The 19,636-nt window shown below is 37.0% G+C and overlaps 1 protein-coding gene across 4 annotated transcripts in view; it reads right to left on the reverse strand.

Annotated features, from left to right (window-relative positions):
* Positions 1 to 19,636, reverse strand: part of TP53BP1 (tumor protein p53 binding protein 1) — an 86,284-nt gene that overhangs the window by 52,513 nt on the left and 14,135 nt on the right. For 2 of the 4 annotated variants that reach the window (XM_019725347.3, XM_019725346.3), the window contains 10 exons: positions 15,611 to 15,795; positions 15,313 to 15,406; positions 14,979 to 15,063; positions 10,354 to 10,484; positions 9,480 to 9,641; positions 9,025 to 9,127; positions 7,485 to 7,651; positions 5,896 to 6,025; positions 5,024 to 5,118; positions 2,009 to 2,217 (listed from right to left, as the gene is read on the reverse strand). In XM_019725347.3, the coding sequence (XP_019580906.3) occupies positions 2,009 to 2,217; positions 5,024 to 5,118; positions 5,896 to 6,025; positions 7,485 to 7,651; positions 9,025 to 9,127; positions 9,480 to 9,641; positions 10,354 to 10,484; positions 14,979 to 15,063; positions 15,313 to 15,406; positions 15,611 to 15,787 (1,353 nt within the window). In that variant the 5' untranslated portion in view covers positions 15,788 to 15,795. Of the gene's footprint in view, positions 1 to 2,008; positions 2,218 to 5,023; positions 5,119 to 5,895; positions 6,026 to 7,484; positions 7,652 to 9,024; positions 9,128 to 9,479; positions 9,642 to 10,353; positions 10,485 to 14,978; positions 15,064 to 15,312; positions 15,407 to 15,610; positions 15,796 to 16,380; positions 16,549 to 19,636 lie in introns of those variants that run through there. The other 2 variants (XM_019725345.3, XM_019725348.3) reach the window with 2 other exon arrangements.

The raw sequence follows: 19,636 nt of genomic DNA on the forward strand, positions 1-19,636 counted from the left end.
AGTGTTTATAACAACAGTGTTCACAATAATGTAAACTCAATAATGATTTAAACAAAATTATGATGTAACTATACTGGGAATGTGGGAGAATAGCTAAAAAAAAAAAATTTAAAGAATGTATGGAAATATAATCATGATATATAGAGTTATGGAGGTAAGTAACAAGAAAAAGCTTAAAGAACTGAAAGTGGTTGCCTCTGGGTAGGGATGAGGAGAGAACTTGTTTTCACTATCTGACTCTTTTCTTGGCTTTTACAAATGCTTATTAAGTAAAATCAAACCCTAAACATAGAACTGTGTTGTGAAGGTATTCTTGGGAGTTTTTTTTTTTTAGGAGGCATGGACTGTACTGGCTGAGGGATTAAGCTTAAACTATGAGTCCCAAGAAATTTGACTCGTGACGTCTTAGGTTCCAGGGACCTTGGAATTATGTTCAGCATCACATTTGTCTCAAATGTTCATTGCTGGTTTTGTACCTGCCACTGAAAGTCTTTGGTAAATGATGAAGGTGGGGCAATTTCTTCAATAGTGTCTTAGTCTTCAAAACGTCAGTTTTCCCTTTGTGGCAAGGCATCACTTCCCCAGGCAGAGATAACTTTTGCAAAGACATTCATTTCCTTAAATGCCGTTTGGTCACTGATAAAAATCTGTAACCCATCTCTAATATCAGCTACCTTTTCTGGAAAATTCCCAGTGCTCTGCATCAATGCTTATAGCTCACCCCTAAATTCTGATCACTTTCAAACGACGTAGGTTCAGGTATAAACTTTGATAGAAAAATAAAAGCTAAAGCAGATACACAGTGGTTGGACACTCACTTCACCTCTAGGTAACCTTGTCTTCGCTTGTTCACTGCCAGCAATAGCTAAACTTTGTAGAGTATTTTCCACATGCAAGGCATTATCTTAGGCACTTTATATATATTAATTCATTCAACTTTCACAAATACTCTATGAGGTAGGTAGTGTCAATATCCCCATTAGATCTGAAGAGGAAAATGAAGCTCAGTTTAAACTGGTCACGAAGATAGTAATGGCAGAGCCAGGAGTAAGTCCAGCAAGTTCTGACTCTAGCATCCTTATTCTTAACCACTCCACCAATCTAATGATTTGTAGAAAATGGAATTTTCAACAAAACACTCAAGTTTTAAAACTCCAGAAAGCAATTCAATTTCTTTCTTCCTACTGTCTCCTCCTTGCTAAATGTATGGTATATTACTACTCATTTCTAAATATAAACTTTCAATACAACACCTGGAAACTGAAAGGCATGAAAGAAGTTCTCCCAATAACACTAAAATAATTCCCCCACTTAAGGTTTTAGAAGAACGGGCATTTAGATTGACTGAATATAATCATTTAGATTTAGTTAAGGACCTTCAATTCACTATGAATAAATCCTGACTTTCATTTTTTTAATACTTAAATTTAAAATTATACTAATGAGATGTTTTTTCTTGCTTTTAGAACAAAACTAATTTCTCACTGGAAAACTAAAAAGCATTTTGATGCCCTACCAACAAGAATAATTAAATTATGGTACATCCACTCAGAAAAATATTATTCAAGTTTTAAAAGGATAATATGAAAATGATGTTTAACACTGAAAAATCATTATGTCACAGCATTAACTTCTGGAAAAAGATTGAAGTTGTATGTTCACTATAAACAACTTCGTTTTTTTAAAAAGTAGGTATACGGGAAGACAAAAGTGACTAGTAAATGAAGGTAGTATGATTAATGCTCTTTCAATTTTGCAGTAACATTTCAAAAAGTTTAAAGAAATGCTACAAAATTTAAACATAAAAAGTACACCAAAAAGTTAGGTGACTCTGGAAATGTTCTAAAACTAGACTGCGATGACAGTTACACAACTCTGTAAATTTACTAAAATATCACTAAACTATACACTTTAAAATGGGTGAATTTTACGGTTTACAAATTATACATCGATAGTTATTTTTTTTAAAAAAATGTTAGGAGGAAAATACTCTTTCTACAATACTCACATGAGAAAACTCAGGCTGGGATGGGATTGGCAGTGACCCAGGAGTAAAGACTGGTGTGCTCTGAGACACTGGTGTTGAGGCCTGCGGTGTTATAGCAGGCTCAGGTGGGACATGGAGGTTTTCTATCTCCACTGGTTCATCATCTTTGAGTTTCCTCTGAAAAGACTCTCTTCCTTCTTCAGATAACACTGACATATCCATCGGCTCATCTGGTTTAAAACAGGAAAAATAAATTTAGAAATAGCACTTATCAATACTACTCATGTTCCAGTATCACTAATAAAAATTACATTACAGAAATTTCCATTCCTAAAAAACACAATGACATAACCACTGTCACCCCAATAAATTTTAATTTAAAAACAAAAAAACACAATGACCTGATTTTCAGAAAAACTGAAAGATTAACAGATCTGGGCCCTAGAAATCTAGTGATACTTTCCTCCCCTGGGAGGAGAGAGGGCCAAAATACTCAGTTATAGATTAAAATTGGGTTCATCTGGGGATACCCACCCATCCACATGAAATGTTAAAAATTTGGCTCTTTTAAGCCCCTTTCCTGATTATAGCTCAGCTTTTCACATTTTGCATAGGAAAGCCCAGATTAATGGCACCTAATCGAAACATCTGCTACAGGCTTTAAAGGCAGTGAACTTACTCACCACTCTAAGTAAATATCTACATAAGTATGAACTCATTATACTTGCATTAACAACTGCTAGGTGCAGAAAAGTGGATGCCAGGACAAATACAGAAGGAAAAAATCTATCGATGCCAATCAGCACAGACTTATCAAAGAACTAAGTACAAGACACTAATCCCGGGACAAACTGCTCAGGAGGGAAACACACATACACACAAAACCCTGCTTTCCCACAGTTATTACCCACCTGCAGGCCAACAGGATCTCCCTCAGAGCCAGTCTAGCTAACCAGGTATTTGATTCATTAACTCTTTCCCCCTGTCTTACAATTTGACCCCAAACATGTTTCCCTCAAGACCACTCTCAAAAACTACCTCCACCATTGAGTTTTTCCCTATAATCCACTCTCATGCTACCAGCTACCCCCAACCCTAAACTTCACTTTCGAGTCTAATGCTAGGTTAGGTTGGGATCTAGGCTGTAGGCCACAGCTGTGTGAAGTATTCTCATTACACTTTTTGATCTTTCTCACCATGACAAAGCATTTATTAAGGACCTGCTGTTCTAAGTGCTACATATAACAAGGCTTTCGGTTCATAATTTTAGCATGAACCAAAAATACAAAATGCATACATAGTCCTACAAAGTTATATACAAATATTAAGCAAATACATTGAATCTAAAATACAACTGACAAGGGAAAATACAATATTACATGAAAAACAAAGAACTCTGAGACATAACATGATCCCAAATGTGTAAAGCTACTTCTTTATATTTATGCATAGAAAATACTCTGAAAGGAAATATATCCCAATACTAATTATAGTTATAGCTGAATTGTGCTCACAGGTGATTTTATTTTCTTCTCATTATTTTCCTATATACTTTCCAAACTTTCTGCAATGAGTACAGACATACCTTGTTTTATTGCATCTCACTTTACTGTGCTTCACAGATGTTGCATTTTTTACTATTTGAAGGCAGACCCTCCACCAGCAAAAAAAAGACTTGCTTTATTGCAATACTTTACTGTGATACTCATTTTATTGTAGTGGTCTGGAAGCAAACCTGCAATACTCTGAGGTATGCCTGTATTAATTATGCTTACAATCAGGGAGAAAGCATTTTTAATATAATTATTTTTATATGTTCACACTACAGATAGAAGAAATGGTTCTAAGTATAAACCAAATTTAACTTGCATTAACAGGAGTTAATGTAGAATAGATTCACTTTTTTTTTTTTAACGGAAGATATCACTAATCATGCTATGCTTAGAATATCAGTCCATTTGGATACCTACAACTGATTTCAAGAGAAAACAGCCAGACACAAACTTTGTGGCAGAAGTCTAAGATTAAATTTTGTCAGGGTAAATTACACGTGAAAAACAGTTAAATACATTTCTATGTTTACACCACTCAAGAGCAGAAATAGCAGGATATGATACCCAACAGGTAAGAGCACAGGCTGTGGAGGCAGCTGCCTGAGTTCAAATCCTGCCTCTGTGGCTTATTAGTTGTGAGATCTCTCTGTGCCTCCAGTTCCTCATTTGTAAAACGAGGATAAAAGAAACACCTACCTCTTAGGATTGTTATGAGGATTCTATGATAAAACCAAAGAGAAGTACCTAGAACCACATAGAACAGTGCCTGGCATACACTAAAGTGTTCAATAAGTGTTAGCTACTGTACCACTATTGGTGTATATGAAAGAATGAAAAGGAGAAAATCATGGAATTCATTGGAAAAGGCTTTGTAGGAATTCAGAAATATCTTGAATGACTGCATAGGAGACTAGAACTGAACAAAAGAAATTTAGATAATGCGATAAATTAAGTAAAAAGGAAAGCTTCCTTATGAATAAAGTAATATAAAATCACTAGGTCCTCAAAGGAGGAAGCAAATGAAGTAAAAATTTCTACCATCTGCTCCTAGCCATTCTGACGAACACTGCTTTGACAATAGCAAAAATAACCTATAAAGAGCAAAAGAAACAATTTTTGGTTCCCTCTCACTAGTAACGTGTTAACATGTTGCTGGAAACTACTGGGCCATTAGTAATAAACCCAGGTCTTCACTATAATAATTCGAATTCCACTTTAAAAACCTAAAAATTTTCCCATACGGGTCTTTTTAAAAATTAAGTCAACAACACAGAATACTCAGAAGAATCAGTGCTGGAAGAGCAAAGAACTGAGGACAGCACTTTACACGAGGCCACATCCCTAGAGGTAAGACAGACATGAGCCTCACTGAATACTTTGGGTCATGGTGTTCTAATATAAAGAAACAAACAGTGCATTTTGCAAGGCACAAGTGCTGCTCTTCTTCTAATCTGAAATCAACAGACAAATCAAGAGCGCTCACCTTTTCTCCCTTCTTGCTCTGTGGGACTACTAGGAACGATAAAAGGGGTAGATTGGAAAGCATCAGGGGAAGGAGCAACAAGATCTGAGGAATTCCTTTAAATAAAGAGACAATCACAGGTTATTTTACCACAGCAGCAGTCTTGCATTTGTTTTTTACTTTTTAATAGCAAAAATATTTAAGCCATTCAGAAAAATACTTATTAGCATTTCTCTCAAAAAGCTACCTGAGGATGATGGAAGAGCCATGAATAATACTTCAATAACTATTTCTCATACCAGACATATCCAAAATTAGAATTAAAAGAAGAGTAACCATAAAGCCATACGATTATAAGAGAACATCAATGGTTAGACACTAAAAAAAATTCATCTGCAGATTTGAGACATAAAAATACTTACTCCATTTTTGCCTAATATTAGAAAGATCATGCACATTTTTATTTAAAAAAACACACCACAAAACAAAAACAAAAAAAACACCTCTTTGCCCTAATACAGAGATAAAGAACTCCCAACTACTGTCAACTCTAGTATAACTGGTTCTCCTATGCTGTTAAATGGGGAGAACTGTTAGTCAAATGAAAGAACAGAATGCTTGTTTTAGATGTAAAAGTACCACGGTCTCTAAATACCTAGGTAGTTTGTTTTCTACTGAATCATTTGGGCTACTACTATAAAATCTCACATGTGAAAGCAGATCTACCTACCTTCAACAGTTCCACTAAATTCTTACTCCAAAACTTCTAAAGCCTAGAGTTTTTTTGTTTTCAAAAAGAATGCTGGACTGGTAGACAATTTTAGCTCTTTCAACCTTAGCCTAAGACCCTCAGGCACATGTTTCTTTGGCAGAGCTATTTTAGGCTTACTTACGTGGAAAGACTCTCCTGAACAAGGGACCTCTGACCAGAGAGGTGCAGGAGATGCAGAGTGGTGGCAGGTGTGGAAGCTAGTGAACACCCACCTTCTTCCCTTGAAGGAGTAGAGCAACCATCAGAAGTTACTGAAAGAAAAAAACCCCACAAAAACAAAAAACTAGTTGCCATTTACTTCTCAGATTGCTCAATTCACATTACTGAGTTATCCAAAAAACAAAACAAACCATTCTGTACTGCAAACAGAGTAATATCCTTATTTCTAACCATGTTCCAAGAGGGGAGAAACTTTCTAATTGTAGTACAATTAACGGAATGCCACAAATCTTGAGTGAGCATTAAAAACCCGCCTCCCTACTTAATTATGGGTTTCTTTAATAAAGAATTGACAAAAAGAGTTCCTTAGTCCTTTCTGTCATGACAGAAGCTGGGAGAGGAAAAACCAGAATCCTAATACCTCTGTTTGGCTGCTCTTCTTTCTTGTGAAACTTCTATTATAAAACAGCAAACGAGACTTTTATTTCAAGGTCTACCTAAGGTGAAGTAAACTCATGCCATGGTATGCAAATGGCAGAAGTCAAAATAATGCGCATGACACCTGAAAAGGTGATGCAGCAACTTTCATTAGAACCTGGGCCTCCTTAAAGGAGACAGACAATACTAACAAATTAGTAAAAGGATATATGAGCAGCCATTAGTGATTTATATTATGAAGAGTCTCCTGTGGGCCCCTACTTAGCAACAGACGGAGTATCAGCTATATTAATCCCAAGTATAAAAGAATTTGTCAAATACAACCTTACAGCTTTAGTGAGCGACCAAAAAGGGTTCCTTGGTGACCCTCTCAATGTCTTGCACACATTCACAGCACAGTAAAGGAATATAACCTTCTCTTCTTCCTTCCTTATAACCAACACATTACAGCAGGTCCTCCAATAATGTCATTTCATCAACATCGTTTCATTATAACATTGATGTCTTACGAACAACTCTTGTTTATATCAATTAGCCTATAGTAAAATTAGTTTTGTTATATACAGTTTCACCTAAAGTCACAGAACCTATCAACAACATTGAGTACTTAATGTATATATTTTGCTAGCTTTCTGGCTCTGTGAAGTTACAGAATGGGGGATTGGTGGGGGTTAACAAAATGTGAAACAAATACCATTCTAGTCTTCTAAGTTTTACCTTCTTTCTATTATACTAGACCATTACTTCCTACAAATAAGTAGACTGTTACCCAGGTGAATATGAAAAACTTAATACTTAATTATCATATTTAAGATTTGAAGACCTATAATGACACAGTTACTCTGTCCGTAATTATTAAATTTCCTATATTATTAGCTATTATTCCTCAATATCTCCATTTCCAAAAGAAAGAAAATTATATTAAAATGTTAAATAGCAATCATTTCCTAAAAGCCCTTCTCATTAATCAAGTAGAAATATATTTTCCTTCCATATCACAAGGGAGTCTGCATATTTATAAAGTGCCTTGTAACTTAAACAGTAGCCTCAAAACAAATAAAAAGTTTAGATCTTTGGAGAAGAAGAGCTATAACAACTAATTACTCTTTGTACCTGTTTTATTGCTCTGGTCAAACAAGTCTTCCTGAGTTGATAAATCCTCAGGCTCTGGTGACTTCTGAATCTGCAGTCCACCTTCCAGAAGTTCTTGGGCAGGTATTTGTTCTTTTGTTTCCACAGCAGTTAGAGATACTTTGGGACTAGGAGGCATGTCCTCTGACCTAAGAAATTCACATCACCAGGAGAAAAAGTTGCTATGTTCAAATGCTTTCATCTTTGAGCTAAGAAACTTTTCCTGTTTTGTGTGTTTTCCTTTAATAATTTCAAACATTTCAGTAGCTCTAGTCTATATAACTATTTATTGAAAATGAAATAAGATACTTTGTAATGATACGAAGCCCTCAGCCCATTCCAAAGCCTATCTCAGTCTCACACAGCAGTACTTCTTTTCAACTCTGCTCAGTGCTGTGCTACATACTGTCCAGTATTACTGATGAAGGATTTAAGGATTTTTGTTGCATATGTTATTATCTGGATGTGCATGAAGGATTCCCATCCAGACCAAAACAATGCCAACCCTAACAATAACCTTCCAAGGAAAGGACCTGGATGTGAATTATCCTCTGCACTAGTGCCACACACATTATCTTCTGTTGACCTTTTCCATTTGATCTACTCAGTCTAAATCCCAAACCAAGACTCCACACCAATACTTCTCACACTTGTAAGACACTCATTGCTGATATTTTCCAGAGACTTATGAGGTTCACCTACTCTACCATTCCACAGAGTAAATAGGACAGCAAAACTAGCCAGAGAGCAGTTTCCTAAAGAAAAGCCTAAAATGTCAGCCCCACTTAAGAGGAGTGTTTTACATTAGAAAGACAATTTCTCTTGATATTCAACTTTAGGACACTAGGACCCCATTCCCCACTGTTTCTATTAAAGGAAATAACAAAATACTGAGTGTTTAGTCATCCCTCCCCCAAATCTGAAGAATCCACTTTTCCTCTGCCATATCCAAACTTGAGCTGTTGACTAGAGGCAATGCTGTTTTGCATATGACAATCACCACAGGCAGAGCACAGGTATAGTGCCCAATTCCTACCTAGTTAAGGGCTTAAAAGATTGGGGAAAAGACTATCTCGCTGCATCTATACCATAAACCATCAAATGAAGGATACCTGAGGACCCAAAGCAACCTGAGTGTTCCTCAAGCACAGAAACAATAGACTTTCAAATATAATATTCGTGTGACTCCTCATAACATTAGAGAGCCTAGAAGACCTCCCACAGAGACACAGTACCTCTGTAAACAAAGATCCGAGGAATGGCAACCAAAGATTAAGGAGTCATGCTTATAGTTACATCAGTAATGAAACAGCTTTGTAATATTCCTCAAGGTGAGGACACAATGAGAATTCATAAATAATGAATGTTTCTACTAGACTAGAAATATGCTTAATACAGGGGGTGGGGGTGGGGGGAGAAAAACCAAAAATTTCTAAAAATGTTTCCACCTGGCCAAGTGAAATGAATATAACCCTACAGCAGCAGAAACCCAAAACTGCTTTCTAGAAAGAACATGGTTTACCTTGCAGGTGATGGATTTTGTTCTCCTACCACAGGGACAACATTCTTGCTGGGTTGTTCTGCAGTGGGAGTATCTCTATCAGCCTGTTCTTCATGCTTACTTGCTTCAAGTTTTAGAAGAAGACAAAAAGGAGATATTTAATTTTTTAAAGTACTAGAAGCAGTCCCAAATGCTTTTTTGAAAGCAAAGATTTTAATAGAAAGAAGTCCAATTTGAAAATACATATATGCATCATTCCAAAAAGGAAAATAACCAATAACTCACTTATAAAAAACCTTAATCTGTAAGCCATCAACTGAAAAGTATTTGCCAGACAACTCTGCAACCTTATTCTAAAAACTTAGGATATATTAACTTAGATAGCTATAATCTACATCGAGGAAAGAATAACTAGCTCTAGCATGGGAGGAAGACGCTTATAAACAACTCCAAATACCAGAAAACATGTTTCATACCAGTATCAGCATCCACATGAGAGATCCTAATAAAACCAGAGTTAGTGGTTGCTGACTGTAGAGGCTCTTTGTCTACTTCACATGGCACAGTAGTATGTTCCTCAACATCCTGGCTCTGGGAAAGTGCTAGAACCCCAAAATCCAACTGTGATGAGGCAGGATCTAGGAACAAAACCCCCCAAAATTAGGTATCATTCTACAATATTATGAACTGTGCAAGGTGCTATCCTTTAGTAAAAGAAAATCATGTTAAGTCCTTCATATCAAAGCCCTGCCTCCCCAAATTTTTCAAGTAAAATTAAGAATGAAAGCACTGGGGTGGCCAGTTAGCTCAGTTGGTTAGAGCGTGGCACTAATAACACCAAGGTTGCTGGTTCGACCCCACGTGGGCCACTGTGAGTTGCGCCCTCCTTTAAAAAAAAAAAAAAAAAAAAAATGAGAGCACTAAAACTGAAGGGGGAAAATGTGTAATGAAGAAAAAAATTGCATACTATAAAACCTTACAAGCACTTAATAAAGCTAGATTATGTCTACTTTCTGAAGATGCACGTAAACCATATCCACACTCCCAGGCACTCAATGTATGTGTACTCCCAGCCCCACAAAGCACACAGCCCAAAAATATTTGAAAAACAAATGATTATGAAAGGAGGAAGAGTCAATATGCACAAAGGGGGCTATCCAATGAGCTACAAATTCCTGAACACCAAATTACGTGAAATAGCTTAAGACTACTAGCAAATTTCCTAATGATTATCCTCAATTTAATGATGACAAATCTATAACTTGATAAAAAGAAGAAATTTACATAGCTGTATGTTCACGTTAAAGGGACTTAGAAAAATCTAATATCTTAAAAAAGGCATAAAGCTACCTTCAGCACCAAGGGAGTGCGTGGTACCATCTGAAGTATCTTCTTCCTTTTCCCCTTTCTCTTTCTCTTCCACCTCTTCTTCCTCCTCTTCTCCCACAGGAAGAGTGGGTTCCACTGACAGTCCCAAAACACTACAAAGCAGAAAGACATAATCACATGTTCCAATAGGTCAGGACATTTTGCTCAAAGCACTCTGCATTTTATTGTGACTCCTCACACACCAACCACCTTTCAAGCAAATTTGAAAAAGTAAAAGATCTCACCCCATTAGTGCTTCTTTCTACAGACAAGCACTGAAAATGTTAACAGCTCAAAAACAGCATTAAGTAACACAAATATTAAACAGAAGGAACAAACATACTTGAATTTTATCGTTCTCTGAAAAGATATGAGCAGAGATAGAAAAACCTTGCACTCATGAGAATTACTGACAAGTGACAAGTTGTGCATTAGATGTGTAGGGGAAGGGGCTCAAAAATACATCTATTAGAACAAACACAGTTCATGAAAATATAGTAAAAAAATCTTAGCATACATAGAACCAGAGTATCCGAATAAAATACAGGTAAAGAGACCTATGTATTCTTTAAAAGTTAACATCATGAGTAACAAAACATTATAATAAACAAAGTAAAAGACAGATAACAGGGAAAAAATCTGCAGCAAATGTAACAAAATAATAATCTCCATAAAATATAAGGAAGTCATATGAAGAACTCTAAAATATAAATGGACAAACAGAAGAGACAACTCATAAAAAACAAATACTAGTATCTTTAAACATTTAAGATATCAGAGAAACTATTTGTTGTCAATCAAATTGGAAATAATGTTATTACCATTCAGTGCTGCCCAAACCCAAGGTGAGATAAGCATTATCACATACTGTTTATGAGAGTATATACACGAATAGAACTTTTCTGGAGAAAAATTTGGAAATACATATCAAGAGTTCTAAAAACATGTTCATACCCAGTAATTTCAATTGTAAGAAATAATTTGAAATGTGGAAAAAACCCTGTACAAACTTATTTCTCAATGTTTACTGTGATTAAGGAAAAACCTCTAAGTTCAGTATTAGAGAAATTACCAAATAATTTCATAATCCACAAAGTGGTGTGTTATGCAGCCATTAAAAATGTTTGAGGGATGACCGGTTAGCTCAGTTGGTTAGAGCGTGGTGCTAGTAACACCAAGATTGCCAGTTTGATCCCCACATGGGCCACTGTGAGCTGTGCCCGCCCTAAAAAAAAAAAAAGTTTGAAACAACGAAATACAATGTGTAAACCCAGACTGGGTCCTGGGTTTTTTAAAAACATATATACATAAAACGCACCTTTAAGAAAATTGGGAAAATCTGAATATGAACTATATTATCAGGTATTATAGAATTAGTACATTCTCAGGTGTGATACTGGTATTATGCTTATATAGGATAATGTATTGTCCTTAGGGGATAAATGCTAAAATATTTAAGGGGAACTATAATGTCTGCAGCTTAGTTTCAAATGATCCAATCCCTCAAAAAAGCCCACATGCATGCACACATACACACACACAGAGAACAAATGTATACTATCTCTTCATCTCTTCTGTGGGTTTAAACTTTTTAAATAAACTCAGGGAAAATGCTATTAGGAGTTTTAATTGTCATGGGAAAAACACTCATGTAGTTAAGCAAAAAGGTCAGTAAACACATGAACTTTTATTTTTCACATGTCAACTATGGAAATCAAGTGCACAAAAAAAGAGGGAAAAAAATGCCAAAATGTTTACAGCAATTAGCCTCTGGGTGGCAGAACTATAGATGACATTTTTTGCTCCCTTGTAACTTTCTACACATTTAATATTTTGTAAACTATTAAGCATAACTTAAGCATAAAAGGGATGAAAACATAAATTTGTAAAGTTAGGGACTATGACCCAAAGAAGAGAAAAATAACCAAGGAAAGATCTTCACAAAAATAAAATACAGTTGGCCCTTGAACAACACAGTGGATAGGGGCGCTGCCCCCCCCATGCAGTTGAAAATCCACATTAACTTTTGACTCTCCCAAAACTTCAGTCATCCCTTGGTATCTGCACCCCTTGATTCCAAGACTCCCACAGATACCTAAATCCATAGATGCTCAAGTTCCTTATATAAGATGGTGTAGAACAATGCATACAGTTAGCACTCCATATCCATGGATCCCCAACCACAGATCAAAATCACGCTTTTCCATCCGCAGATGGTTGACTCTGCAGATGTGAAACCCGGGGATAGGGAGGGCCGACTCTGTATTTATTGAAAAAATCTGCATATAAGTGGACCTTCACAGTTCAAACCCATGTTGTCTGAGGGCCAACTGTCGAACTACCTACATAATTGGGAGGACCAGACGCATCACCTTGGAAAACATAGGAAAAGTCCAAGAGCAAATATGACAAAAAAAAGAACAATGAAAGACAGCACAAACCACACATCTTGGATTTTCCTGTTTCTTTTGGTGGTTTTTCTTCATGTCCCTGACCTCTAAATGCTGGTAGGCTCAGGGAGTCCTTGGACCTTTGCTCCACCTACATTTACCCAGATTCATGGTTTTGAATATCATCCATATGCTTATGACTCTGCAATTTAAATCTCCAGCTTAGACCTTCCCCAGCATCATCAATTGCCTCCAACTGGCAATTGAAAAGGCAGCTCAGTTTTAACATATCTAAAACCGACCTTCTCCTCCTGTAGTTCATCTACCCTCCACTGCTACTCTGGTCTAGCCACTGTCATATTTTGCCTAAATTATTTTGACGGTCTCCTAGTTGGTCTTCCTGCCTCTGCCTTTGTTCCCTCTTCAGTCTATTCTTTTTACTACTATTTTGTATAAATAGGTTCTTTTATTTAGTTTTAGTTTTTCTGTTTTCCAAGCTTTATTAAGGTATAATCAACAAATAAAAACTGTATACTCCTTCGGTCTATTTTTTACCTAGCAGCCAGAGTGAAAATCTAAGTCAGATCATGTCATTACTCTGCTCAAAAACCTTAAATGCTTTTCTATCTCATTAAGAGTAACAAATTCCTCACAGTGACCCTTAAGGCCTTACGTATTGTAGTCCCCCCTTCTCTTAACTCTTCTCCTACTCCTCACAATCTCTCCACTCTAGCCACACTAACCTTCTTGCCATTTCTCAAATATTCCAGGTACGCTCATGCCCTATGCATGGATTGCACTTATCCCAGGTAGTAACATCAGAGATCACTTACTCACTTAATATTTTTAATCAAATGTCACAACAGTGACATATGCCCTAAGTCACCCTATTTAAACATCCAACTCCTGTAACATTTCCCATTTCCTTCTGTTTTATTTTTCTCTTCAACCTTATGAATGTTTAACATACTATATCTTTTACTTATTTATCATGTATTCTTATATCCTATACAGGAATGCAAGCTACATTAAGGTATAGGATTTTTGTCTCTCCTCATCACTTTGTATGTCCAAAACTCAACAGTGCCTGACATATAGGAAATACTCAATAAGTATCTGTAGAATGATTAGGTAAATCAGAAGAGGCCTGAAATACACCAAATTATAGACAAAAACATAGTACTGATGTTAAATTTTTCTCCATCGCCTAAAGCTGATGGAAGAAAAAAACAAAGGTTTAAATATATTATTTAGAAGTACAAAAGTAGCCAATAAAAGAACTAAAATAATTATTACAAAAATTGGGAGAGTGTAGTTGTGAGTTAAATCCTCATCTTTGATTATGGAACTCAATTGTCTTACTCTGATAAAAGAAATGGCAGTATAATAGTGTTACTTAGTTTTACAATAGTATTAAAAGCTAGAAAGATAACCTCTTAAAGAAGTAAAAACACCAGACCAGCACTTAAAGAGGGTTGCCTCTGTGAAAAGAGACCAAGAATGTCAAAGGACTCTTTGCTTTTCATTATAAGCTCATTTTAAAATAAACTATGTATTTACATTATGCTGTTAAAAATATTTAATAGATCTCATCAAAATTAAAAAACTGCCCTATGGAAAACCCTCTGAAGAGGATGCAAAGACAAGCTACAGTGGAAGAAAATATTTGCAAACCACATATCCTACAAAGGACTAGCATCTACAATATATAAAGAACTCTCAAAACATAATAAAAAACATCCAATCTAGTGCCTAGCATAGAAGATAAACTAAATAAATGGACAATGTAAAGATATACATAAGACAAAGTAAAACTTGAATGCCATTTAGGGTATGAATTAACACATTCTGGGTCTAAAACTGGTGAGGTACTTTGGTTAGTGGAAAGCATGCCTAACAGTTTTGATAATAGATCTAAATATTTTTTGATGATTTTTTTCCACTAATAAGTCATATGTATGCAAAGATTGAGGAACGCTTATTTTGTTTCACATACACAAGAGAGATCACAATTTGAATAATGTAGCTATAAAAAAATGTTATTACCTTCACAAAAGAGATTCCAGCTATCAGTACTAAAACAATCCTCAAATCCCACTCCCTAATTCATAAATATAAGATTAATTTCTTTATCCTTGGGACGAGGCAAAGGTACAGATAAAAGAATTGATCCATTAATAAATGTAAGTAAATTCCCTCTAACACTAGTTACTATACCTGCTTCTCCTGTTTGGCTGAGGTAACTGTTCAATGACCTGACTCATAGAACCACATGTATCCAAATGAGAAGAATCCATAGGGTCTGAAAAATATAATTGGATATTAGCACAAAAGGCATTTCCCACTAAACTTTAATACAAATTCAGGAGTGTAAACAATACCAATCTAATAAGCTATATTATAGAAAAACAACCTTTTGAGTGCCTACTATGCACCAGATACTGTGCTACACTTCCTTACATACATTCACCACAACCACATAATGTTTAAATCCACCCAGCTCTAACAAGTGCACCCTTAGAAAAGGGACTGATAGATTTAAACACCTCACCTGCAGCTTTGTTTTCTTTCAGATGTTCATTGAACCCCCTATTACTGTCTCCTTGTTCTTCTCCAGCTGGTTGTTCAGGATTAGACACAACATCCTAGAAAACACATATACGTGATATCCCCACTATATATGAAATAATCCAAAATGAGACCTACTTTTTGTGAACATGTTGATTTCATTTTTCCAACTAACTTTATGCAAAAGATAGTGCAACCTTCTAAGTACTTATATTTGCTGGTTGGCCTAGATTAGGAAAAAAAACATCTGCTCAATCATTTACAAACAAGATATCACTCACCAACGTGGGGTTCTCTTTGTGTGTCTGTAAATTAGGAAGGTGTCGAGATAGCATACTGAAGTGAGAACTAGAATCATCTTCTAGAACCTGGCTTTCAGGTTGAGAATCTTCAATTATCAGACAAGGAGTGTCTTGCTGAGAGAAATCCGAATCCAACTGACTTCCAGTAGGGTCCATCTGCTCCCCTGAATGGAAAAACAAAAGATCAATTCTGTGTAACCTACTAGCTTTCCTCACTCAGTTTGAGCTTAAATAATGGGGCGGGAAGTATAGGAGCTGGGAAAAGGGACAGGTCTAGGCCTCTTTCAATTAGAACATTACTATATTTATAATCTTGCAAGCACTTTCCTATTATACCTCCCAAGAGCCGATTTCCCCGTTAGTTTACAATCAGCCTGCCTATCCTTCACTACCTCTCCTTTTCCATCACCTTCCCGTTGACACCCTTTCCCCTCCTTCCTAACCTCTTCTCTTCCCGCCCCTTTTTCCATCCCCCACAACTCTCCCTATGTCCTTCTGGCGCCTCTACCATCCCCAAAAGGCTGCTTTGTAATCTCTGTTTGCCAGAACCTCTACAGCCCTTCACGCTTCCTCACGACCACCCAGCCTTCCTAGCAATTGCTTCCCCACCCCCTCCGCAGGGCCCTCCAACCCTTTCCCAGTCACCGCCGCCATGCTTGCCACCCCGCCCCCTCCGGTCAGCCATCCCTTCAGACCCGAAACCCAAGCCTTCAGAGCTGACTGCGACCCCACTTTTCTCCAAACAGTACCAGGCATCCCGGCGGGAGGTCCCTCACGCTCGACCTAGAGGTCTCTGCACGCTCCCCAGGTCCCTCCAGCTCTATCCCCGGGTCGATGCTGTCTCCACCGCCGCCACCGGCCTCAAACTCCTCCTTTTCCCGCGCGTCAAGCAATATCGGCTCGCCCATTCGCTGCTGCTGCATGCCACTCAAGAAATCCTGTGGATTATTGGCGGCTGAGGCACAGTGCCCCACCCCACGTAAGAAAAAGGAACACGGCGGCGTGTTTCCATGGCAGCATGGACGTTGCAGGCCCTCCCCCTTGTAGAGCCCTAGAATGACAGTATCCTTGAACCGGAGGGACCTTGAGAGGGCGTGAGATATATTCCCTTGCCTCCAGGACTATTGTTTGTACCACTACTCAGACATGAGGAAAAAGATCTGTTTTCTATCATTCATGCAGTTAAGGCCCCTTCTCTCACTCTCTTCCTTGGAAAAGGAGAGGGTTTCCAGGCTTTCTAATAAAAAGGCGAAGAAGAGGCTATAGAATAACTAGGACTTAGGAGCTCATATTACATCTCTTCCCTCCCACCCCATTTACATTGTCTGAAGGCCCCAGTAAACCTTATTTTTTCTATTGCCCTCTCCTGTTTGGAATGTAGTTCAAGCTTTTCATTTGCTTATCGTTGCCCTATCTTTTATGGGATTGTAGCTTATGGAGACTATAGCCCCAGACATTTTTTGCACCTCCCAGTTGAGAGAATTGAGCACAATGATTCTCAGACTCCGTGGTGAAGAGAACAGCTGTTGCCCCTTTAACGAGATGACCTCAAAGATCCCTCCAAGCCCCGATAGTCTATTATGCTAATTATGGTGCCAGGGTCTTTTAGAAGGTGTGGCAGCTGTGACTTACATTAATGAACTAGGCCCCAAGAGGAATATGTTTGTTGTTGGTTTGGGGTGCGTTTTTTTTAAGTGGTTGGATCTAGGATGGAATTCTAGTTAGAGCAGCTGTCAATAAGGAAAGCACCTAGCACACTGCCAAGCATATACATAGTAAGCATTCAATAGGAGGTAGTTTTCTCTCTGTACCCCAGGCTCACAATGACTTATGCACAGTCCAACCATGATACTCCTATCCTGTAAATGCTATCCAGTTTGGTACTTGATATAGGCTAAGCTGAACTGGAACTTCCTACCAACCAATCTTCTCCCTGCTCTTATAAATTACACAGATCATATTTTCCAAACCAAAAATCAAAGGATGTCACCTGAGTAATATGTTACTTATAGGAACAAAAGCACAGACTCTTTGAAATGAAACTTTCCTGAAAAATCTAGAATCTATTGTTGCTATAATTAGAATATAATTAGGGTCCCAGGATGTTTTATTAGTGGAGCAAAAATGGAATGGAGCACAGAGAGACACATAACACTTGTTCATCTCAAAATCATTTATAACTGACTTATCTTCCTCTACTGGAAGATGCTGAAGAATACAGGTGACCAAATAAATTGAATCCTAAAAGAACCAGGTCAGGTCACTATTAGCTACATTAGGCAGACCAAGCGAATTCATCTGCTGGATTTGAGAGGGCACAAACAACCAGTTCCTGTTGTGGGGCAAATCTTTACCTTGATTCCCATAAAAATCCCCAAGGTCACTGTATTTTTGCTCTCCTCTGTCCCGCTATTGCATTTCCACTCCCCAAGCAAGATGCAGATAAACAGGCCTTCTTGATTACTTGACAAACAACTGTATGTGTTTGTCAAAACTCATAAAACTATACACTAAAAAAGGTAAGTTAAACCTCAATAAACATAACTAAAAATAAATAAGTGAGCCTGAGCCATTCCCACACTAAATAAAACAAGAGTCTTAAAAAACTGTGAAGACAAACTGTGAATTCCTTGTTAGGCAGTATGACAATTAAATTAATCATTAAATTACCAGTAAAGATCAGAAAATGCAAGTAGGATGGTTACCCCCTGAGGCTGTAACTGAATGCAGTTAGGTGAGCTAAAGGTCTTTATTGACTCTTAGACTTCAAAGGACCATCAGCACATCTACCTATCTACAGGTGCATCTTTACCTAAAATACCTCAGACGGAGAGAAATCTAATCTACCTTGAAAGTCCTCCCAGACAAGAAAATTCCATCAGGCCCTGTTTTAACTCACTTTAAAGTTTAACAAACCTCATTGCCAGAAATTTTTCTTCTAATCATCTAACCTAAATCCTTTATTCTAGAGCTTAAAGCCATTTCCTCTCACAATGTCTTTAATTGGTAATTTTAAAACCTGGATAAATTCTCATAAGGCTGGGATTATCTCATCTGGTCCAATAATTCCATAATATATTTCAACCAATCAAGCAATAAACATAAACGCTATATACTTAACTCTTTTTCTGGGGTCTCCTCACAGACTCCTCTAAACAAAAGAACCCCAAACGGTTTAATCCTACCTCACAGAAACTATTCACCAACCTTTTAAATTTGCTTCATTATTTTTCTCTGGAAAGTCATAGTTTGGGAGCTCAGCGGCAGAGAACTTTACTGAGGATATGACAAGTACTGAATTCAATGATAAGCTGTTATATATCCCTTTTAAGTTGCAATATTAAATTATTACATACTGACTTATATTTAACATATAATTGATTCTGACCTTCTGTTGTACTTGTACCTATACATTCATGCCCAGTCATATACCGATGATATAATTAATAACATGTTTTAAATTTTTGTGGCAGGTATTGTGCTCTGTTTTACATTCATTATCCCATCGAAAAGCCTCATAACTCTTTGAAGGTTACAGATGAGGACACTAAGGTTTAGAGAGATAATTTGTACAATGTCTCAGAGCTGGCAAAGGAGTCAGAATCTGAACCCAGTGTGTCTAACTGTCTAACTATATATTCATAACTGAGGATGAGCAGTGACAAAGAAAATACAAAACCTTTTTGTGTTTTAGAATGTATTTTTATTTGAATACTGAATACAGGTGTCCCTAATGTTCTAAGAATCCATAATAATTAAAATAATATGAAGAGAATAGGAGAAACTATAAAGCTGTCAACTCCACACACTTATGAAGACATTAAGCGAATAAAGAGGTGATGATATAACTAAAATGTGAAAGCAAAAATTACTTAAGATAGTCAAATTATTGCCTATGATACCATATTAACTTCCTAACACTAGGCTGAAAGAGTTGTAGTTACCTGCAACCCCTGCAATGAAAGCCAGTGCAACTGCTCTGTATTTTATCTCTACAGAACTTCT

The sequence above is a fragment of the Rhinolophus sinicus genome, chromosome 3 (genome assembly GCF_057876585.1).
Source record: "Rhinolophus sinicus isolate RSI-liver-muscle chromosome 3, RSI-T2T, whole genome shotgun sequence".
NCBI lineage: Eukaryota > Metazoa > Chordata > Mammalia > Chiroptera > Rhinolophidae > Rhinolophus > Rhinolophus sinicus.